The sequence below is a fragment of the Cyprinodon variegatus genome, unplaced genomic scaffold, assembly GCF_000732505.1.
Source record: "Cyprinodon variegatus isolate N-32 unplaced genomic scaffold, C_variegatus-1.0 Scaffold373, whole genome shotgun sequence".
Lineage (NCBI taxonomy): Eukaryota > Metazoa > Chordata > Actinopteri > Cyprinodontiformes > Cyprinodontidae > Cyprinodon > Cyprinodon variegatus.
In genome coordinates this window covers 195599-202655 of record NW_015150826.1, presented here as the reverse complement: position 1 = coordinate 202655, position 7057 = coordinate 195599, and the positions used below count along the sequence as shown (strand labels likewise).

At 41.2% G+C, this 7057-nt stretch overlaps 1 protein-coding gene across 2 annotated transcripts in view; it reads left to right on the top strand.

The window, feature by feature from the left end:
• nab1 (NGFI-A binding protein 1) overlaps positions 1 to 5984 on the top strand; it is a 16659-nt gene extending 10675 nt beyond the window's left edge. Inside the window, exons 5-7 of one of the 2 annotated variants that reach the window (XM_015386670.1) lie at positions 1191 to 1362; positions 2127 to 2288; positions 4326 to 5984. In XM_015386670.1, coding sequence (XP_015242156.1) covers positions 1191 to 1362; positions 2127 to 2288; positions 4326 to 4402 — 411 coding nt within the window. In that variant the 3' untranslated portion in view covers positions 4403 to 5984. The remainder of the gene's footprint in view (positions 1 to 1190; positions 1363 to 2126; positions 2289 to 4325) is intronic. The other variant, XM_015386669.1, reaches the window with a different exon arrangement.
• The last annotated feature ends 1073 nt before the right edge of the window (positions 5985 to 7057 follow it).

Below are 7057 nucleotides of genomic sequence, written 5' to 3'. Positions count from 1 at the left end.
GGCACCAATCGGGAACTGCAACTGCATTTGGAAATGCAACGGCTGGAACAGCTAATGAACATGGATGGATTATAAATCAATATCCCACAGAGTTTAAACCTACCTGGAGAGAAGCAGCCAACAGGCTGATGACTCTGGAGGAGCTGCAGAGATTGTCAGCTCAGACATATTGAGGGGAAAACTATTAGACGTGCTCCCTGCCATGCTGGCATTTATGGGAGATTGACTAAATGAAAGCCTTAAGGAGTCTAGTTCTGCTACAATAAGAACAGCGGCAAACGTTCCGACCTTTAATGGTGGCAGCATCATGCTGTGAGGAGGCTTTTCTTCAGCGCAGTAAAGCTGATGGGAAGACAGTTGGAGCGAAACCGGGACAGTCCTGATAAAAACACTACCAGAGTTTAGATCCTGTGTTAGAATGGCCTAGTTAAAGTCCAGGCTAAAATCCAATTAAGAATGTTTGACCAGACTTCAAAGGTCATGTTCAAACGTTTGTGTGAAGAAGCTGTAAAAAAAAGCATCAAGTTACATCAGTACTTTGCGTTAAGGCATCATAAAAACAGAACACAATGTTTTTTTTTTGTTGCCATGGCTACAGAAAGCTTCCCCACAGCATTACGCTGCCACCACCATGTTTCACCAGGACCATTTTTTGAAAAGGTTGAAATAGTTTGGAAAAATTAAAGAAACCATGGATGACCTTTTTCGTTTTTTAATAGCTTCTTGTGTTTTTAGGACGAATAAAATCTTCCAGAGCAACAGGAAACATGAGAGCGTATCTAGAAAAGGCTCTAGAAGAGGCTGTACTCTCCCAGACCTCATGTGGCTGCAGTTTTCACACTCTCAGAAACCTCATTCAGAAGAGGAACTGGGCTGTTTTAGCGCCGCTGGCTGTCAGATCGCCCAAATGTTAAACACATCATACATTAATTTAAAGAGCAGCACAGGAGTCTTATTGGCTGTTAGTTCATGTTAAGTTTGCACATTCTAGTAGCTTTCTACTATTTGGAGCCGTTCTCTGAATAGAAGCCCTCTGATTGGCCAGATGTAGCTCCTAAATAGAACTCAGAACAGCTGTTTAACCCACCTGCAGATGTGCATCATCATACTGTCATGCTGTTGCAGGGAGTCTAGTATTAGTAGAACCCCCCCCCTGTGCTCCCGGTTGAATCTCTCATTTTCTGTGTCAGATGCAGCTGGAGCGTCTGCTAGCCAGGCAGATGGAGATCCTGCAGGACGCCGCCGTGCAGGAGCGGCTCCAAGCTCTGGACTGGAGGATCCCACCGGCCGCGTTGAAGTACCTCAGCGACGCCCAGAACACCAACGGAATCGCCGCCGCCGACTCCAGCAGAGACAGCCAAGGTAGGAGGAAAAAAAAACCCTGCAGACACAGACAAGTGTTTGAATATGTTAAGAGATTTGGCACGAAACCAGAAAATGTGGCAAATGCAGCAAAGTTTATATCATAACCTGCTTTTTTAAGCACTTTTCACACCTCTTCTTTGCTCACTGCTGCCCCCTCTGTCCAGATAGAGGAAAGCCTCCAGCTGCGCATTATTTTCACACGCTCTTGTTCTTTGAGCAGGGATAAAAACTAACAGCGTGAACCGTGCAAAGCTTCTCTCTCCTGCTGGAAGCGCTGGAGTGGATGAAAACTGAACCTCCTAAAAGGTGCAGCTTCTCCACTCTCAGCAGCAGCAGCTGTCGCCCCTTTTCTGTTCACAAAAACAGCGGCGGGGGACAGAAGACGAGAGGAGAGAGAAGGCGCATCATTATTCAGATCTTTCTTCTCCTCCAGGCCTCATCTCATTTTCATCCTTTTTCCTCCCTCACCCACTCCCGACAGCTCATTATAACGCTGTTCCCACAAATCCCACAATGCATCTGTAATTATGGCGCCCACGCCTGTTTACCTCTAGCCAGAAGCCTGGAGGGGGGCGTCTCTCTCTCTCTCTCTCTCCGTCTCTCGCTCCTCCTCCGATTTTCCTCTACTTTTCTTCCTCTTTTCTTTCCCTTGAACTTTTAGTGACTCTGTCTATCAGAGTCAGAGATAGATGGATAGGTGTTTACAGTTAATGTGGCATTAATGCGTTAAAAATGTCTTTGATTCTTTTTTTGTTTTCTAGATGATCGACCAATCAACTTGCGAGTGGTCAGTCAGAGCATGCAAGAAGGCGACCTCCCATTGGGCAAGCAGCTAGCCAATGAGCTGAAACGCCATCATAACCACAACCACAACAATAACAACAACAACAGCAGCACAGATGAGGCCAAAACACCAGCAGCAGGTTAGTGATGTCATCGTCTTTATTAACGCCGGCTCTGGCGTTTCACCAAGTTAAACGTTCCGGAAAGCGTTTACCTCCTCCTCTCGTTTCTTGCTTAAGTCGGCAGATAGATTGTGGTACGGTGCTGAAGGGAAAGTCACCTTGCACCGTTTAAGGCTCTATTCAGCGGAGAGACGTGTTAAAAGTAACAAAAAAAATAAATAGATGAAACTTTGTGACGATTAAGAGAACTGAATTACATGGAGTTGGAACAATGCAGTTCATGAACTCCAGCACGCTGTGTTCCAGGAAGCTTATTTACGCATCCAGCGGCAAAAAGGTGCTATGCAAACACAAAACCTTGGTCATCAAGCTGCTGTTCGTGCAGCCGTGCACACTACACAGGAGCTATGGCAACAGCTGATGTACCAGCGTCAATAACTGACCGTGTATGCTAATTATAAGTAACGTTTTGTGCTTTCCTCTCCGAACACGACCTCTCATTCACAAGTATATCTAATAATAATAATAACCATCGCCCAATCGCCCGGGGCAAGCAGTTTTTATTGTTGGGAGAGTTAAAATTTCATTGCATTTGTTTCCCCAGAGAATGGGATGTCCCATCGGGCGCCATTTTTGAACATTAATCGCATTTTTTCCTGGAATGGTTCTGTCATAAACCGCTATGCTGACGATGACGTGCTTTATTTGTTTCCCCAGAAAATGGGACGTCCCATTGGGCGCCATTTTTGAACATTAATTGCGTTTTTTTCTGGAATGGTTGTGTCATAAATAGCTATGCTGACGATGACGTGCTTTATTTGTTTCCCCAGAGAATGGGACGTCCCATCGGGCGCCATTTTTTAACATTAATCNAATGGGACGTCCCATCGGGCGCCATTTTTTAACATTAATCGCATTTTTTCCTGTAATGGTTGTGTCATAAACCGCTATGCTGACGATAACGTGCTTTATTTGTTTCCTCAGAGAATGGGACGTCCCATCGGGTGCCATTTTTGAACATTAATCGCATTTTTTCCTGTAATGGTTGTGTCATAAACCACTATGCTGACGATAACGTGCTTTGTTTCCCCAGAAAATGGGACAACCCATCGGGCGCCATTTTTGAACATTAATCGCATTTTTTCCTGTAATGGTTGTGTCATAAACCGCTATGCTGATGATAACGTGCTTTATTTGTTTCCTCAGAGAATGGGACGTCCCATCGGGCGCCATTTTTTAACATTAATCGCATTTTTTCCTGTAATGGTTGTATCATAAACCGCTATGCTGACGATGACGTGCTTTATTTGTTTCCCCAGAAAATGGGACGTCCCATCGGGCGCCATTTTTGAACATTAATCTCGTTTTTTCCTGGAATGGTTCTGTCATAAACCGCTATGCTGACGATGACGTGCTTTATTTGTTTCCCCTGAGAATGGGACGTCCCATCGGGCGCCATTTTTTAACATTAATCGCATTTTTTTCTGGAATGGTTCTGTCATAAACCGCTTTGCTGAAGATGACGTGCTTTATTTGTTTCCCCAGAGAATGGGACGCCCCATTGGGCGCCATTTTTGAACATTAATCGCATTTTTTCCTGGAATGGTTCTGTTGTTAACCGCTATGCTGACGATGACGTGCTTTATTTGTTTCCCCAGAAAATGGGACGTCCCATCGGGCGCCATTTTTGAACATTAATCACATCTTTTCCTGGAATGGTTCTGTCATAAACCGCTATGCTGACGATGAAGTGCTTTATTTGTTTCCCCAGAGAATGGGACGCCCCATTGGGCGCCATTTTTGAACATTAATCGCATCTTTTTCTGGAATGGTTGTGTCATAAACCGCTATGCTGACGAAGTGCTTTATTTGTTTCCCCAGACAATGGGACGTCCCATCGGGCGCCATTTTTGAACATTAATCGCAGTTTTTCCTGGAATTGTTGTGTCATAAACCCCTATGCTGACGATAACGTGCTTTATTTGTTTCCCCAGAAAATGGGACGTCCCATCGGGCGNCTATGCTGACGATAACGTGCTTTATTTGTTTCCCCAGAAAATGGGACGTCCCATCGGGCGCCCAGCAACGCAGAGAAGAAGATCATCAAATCAGAGCCAGAAGACTCCACATAGTGCCTCCCGCCTCTCCATCAGCCCGCCCTCTTCATTCTACTCCCACTTTGACAGTATGCAGTTTTCACCCATCAATGGATACTAAGCAAGCACAGCCACAGTAAAGCCTTAACAACCAACGTTGCCTCATGAATAGCATTTATTTTTATTTGCCTGTTTGTTTTTAAAAGTATTAGCCAAAGCACCTAGAGAGCACATCAGGAAGCCCCTCGGTGCTCTGCAGGTCTTTGTGTTTCATCAGATGTTTTGTGTGATTTAAACTCGGTACCTCTGGCTGGGAGCTGCTTTCTGTGGACAGGCTGTGCTGCCGGGCCCTGAATCTTAACTCCGGTCTCTCTGCGGAGGCTGAAGCATCGGTTGGTGTCGATACATTAACAACTTCTATTTAAAAATGTGTTGCGAATGTGATGGAACTGCTTGTTAAAATTCACACTGTTAACGTGCTCAGTGGGGTGTTCGGTGCAAAGTTCACTAAATCAGTCCTACCTTTGTGCTGCGAGTCAATCATGAAGGCATCCATAATGGATTTTTAATGCTCCTGTAATGTCTTATGACTCTGCTGGTATTTGGAAGCAGAGGGTGGAGGAAAACGGAGGCCGAGTTAAGGTGCAGCCCAGCAGCAGGTTGTCATTTTTTTAACCTCTGTGTCGTTTCCTTCACACCCTCACACATCTGAGGCGGGATGGAGCGCCGCGTCTTCGCTCCTGCACGATCATGACGGGTCATTTGTGACGGGGATGGACAGCAGCGAACGTCTCACTCTGTAATTTAGCAGAACGCTGCTGTTGGAGGTAATAAAGGCGATGCAGTAAAAGAATTAAAACTCACAGGTTTGGTGGGTTTTGGTTTTTAGCAGCTGCAAGATAGAAAAAAAAAAAAAAACAATAAAAAAATCAGAATAAAAAAGTTTATTTCTGTTGTTGAAGCAACAGCTTGTAAATATAACAAATAGCCTAATCTGTCAGCCAGGGTTTTCTGTGTCCGGTGTAACTTTGCTGTAGATTTTTGGTGTCGGTTCAGTGTTCATGTATGTAGAGCTACGACAGAAAAAAGTAAACTTATTTGTCACTAAGGAAAAAAAAACAAACTGGTGTATAAGAACCTGCTTTTAGCCTTAGCTCTAACAGTGTTTATGGCAGATTTCCAACGTGTTGTTGATGTTTAGGCGTAGAAACATGGCGGCTCAGTGTTCTTTCTGTGTGTAAATACATCTGTTGACCCCCGTTCACATAGGTTAGTCTCGCCCAGAGAGATCAATGCAATATTTATGTAAGTAATAAGTCTATTTGCATCCTAAATGCGTTGTTTTTGTCGTGTGCTCTGTAACTGTACGTCTGTCGGCGGGGGCGGGGACTCTTTGGGAGATCAGTCAGCGCTCTGTCTGGATTGGAGAAGCTCTGCAGGTTTTACGATGACTCCACGTCTCCTTGGGTTTTTAAAGAGAGCGCTTGCATGTCGTCTCACTGATCACCGTTTCTTTCAAGTGATAGATTAGGCTTTCACCCAGTTATGCACCTGTTTTTTAAACACTAATATATTTTATTTGTTATACAGCACATAAACATTAAACTTTATTTTTTGAACTCTATGTTTTGGAGTGTTTCTCTTCTAATTCACCTCAGTATTGTTGCATTTTCATTGATTTTTGGGTAGAATCAAATTTTGACTTTGTATTTAAAACCGGTTTACGCATTTATTTTTATATAAAAAAATACATTTTATATTCATTATCATTGTTTAGTGGAAGATGAATCTTAAGTTAAAAGATAAAGCACTGGGAAAATATTTGTCGGGTAAAAAAAACAATTTTTTAAAAATTTTTAACTTAAAATATTCCCTTAGATTAGATAATAATCCCCCATCTTTTCATATTATTACTACATATGACAAAAAGTTGTGCCATAAAACCAATTTACGCATTTATTTTTATATAAAAAAATAAATTTTATATTTATTATCATTGTTTAGTGGAAGATAAATCTTAAGTTAAAAGATAAAGCGCTGGGAAAATATTTATCGGGTAAAAAAAACTATTTTTTAACAATTTTTAACTTAAAATATTCCCTTAGATTAGATAATAATCCTCCATCTTTTCATATTATTACTACATATGACAAAAAGTTGCGCCATAAAACCAATTTACGCATTTATTTTTATATAAAAAAATAAATTTTATATTTATTATCATTGTTTAGTGGAAGATGAATCTTAAGTTAAAAGATAAAGTGCTGGGAAAATATTTATCAGGTAAAAAAAAACAACTTTTTAACAATTTTTAACTAAAAATAATCCCTTAGATTGGATAATAATCCTCCATCTTTTCATATTATTACTACATTTGACAAAAAGTTGCGACATAAAACCAATTTACGCATTTATTTTTATATAAAAAAAATACATTTTATATTTATTATCATTGTTTAGTGGAAGATGAATCTTAAGTTAAAAGATAAAGCGCTGGGAAAATATTTATCGGGTAAAAAAAACAATTTTTTAACAATTTTTAACTTAAAATATTCCCTTAGATTCGATAATAATCCTCCATCTTTTCATATTATTACTACATATGACAAAAAGTTGCGCCATAAAACATAATTTTTAGAGGAATCATGAATATTTACAATATTTATAACAGCAAATACTTGTTTTCAACTT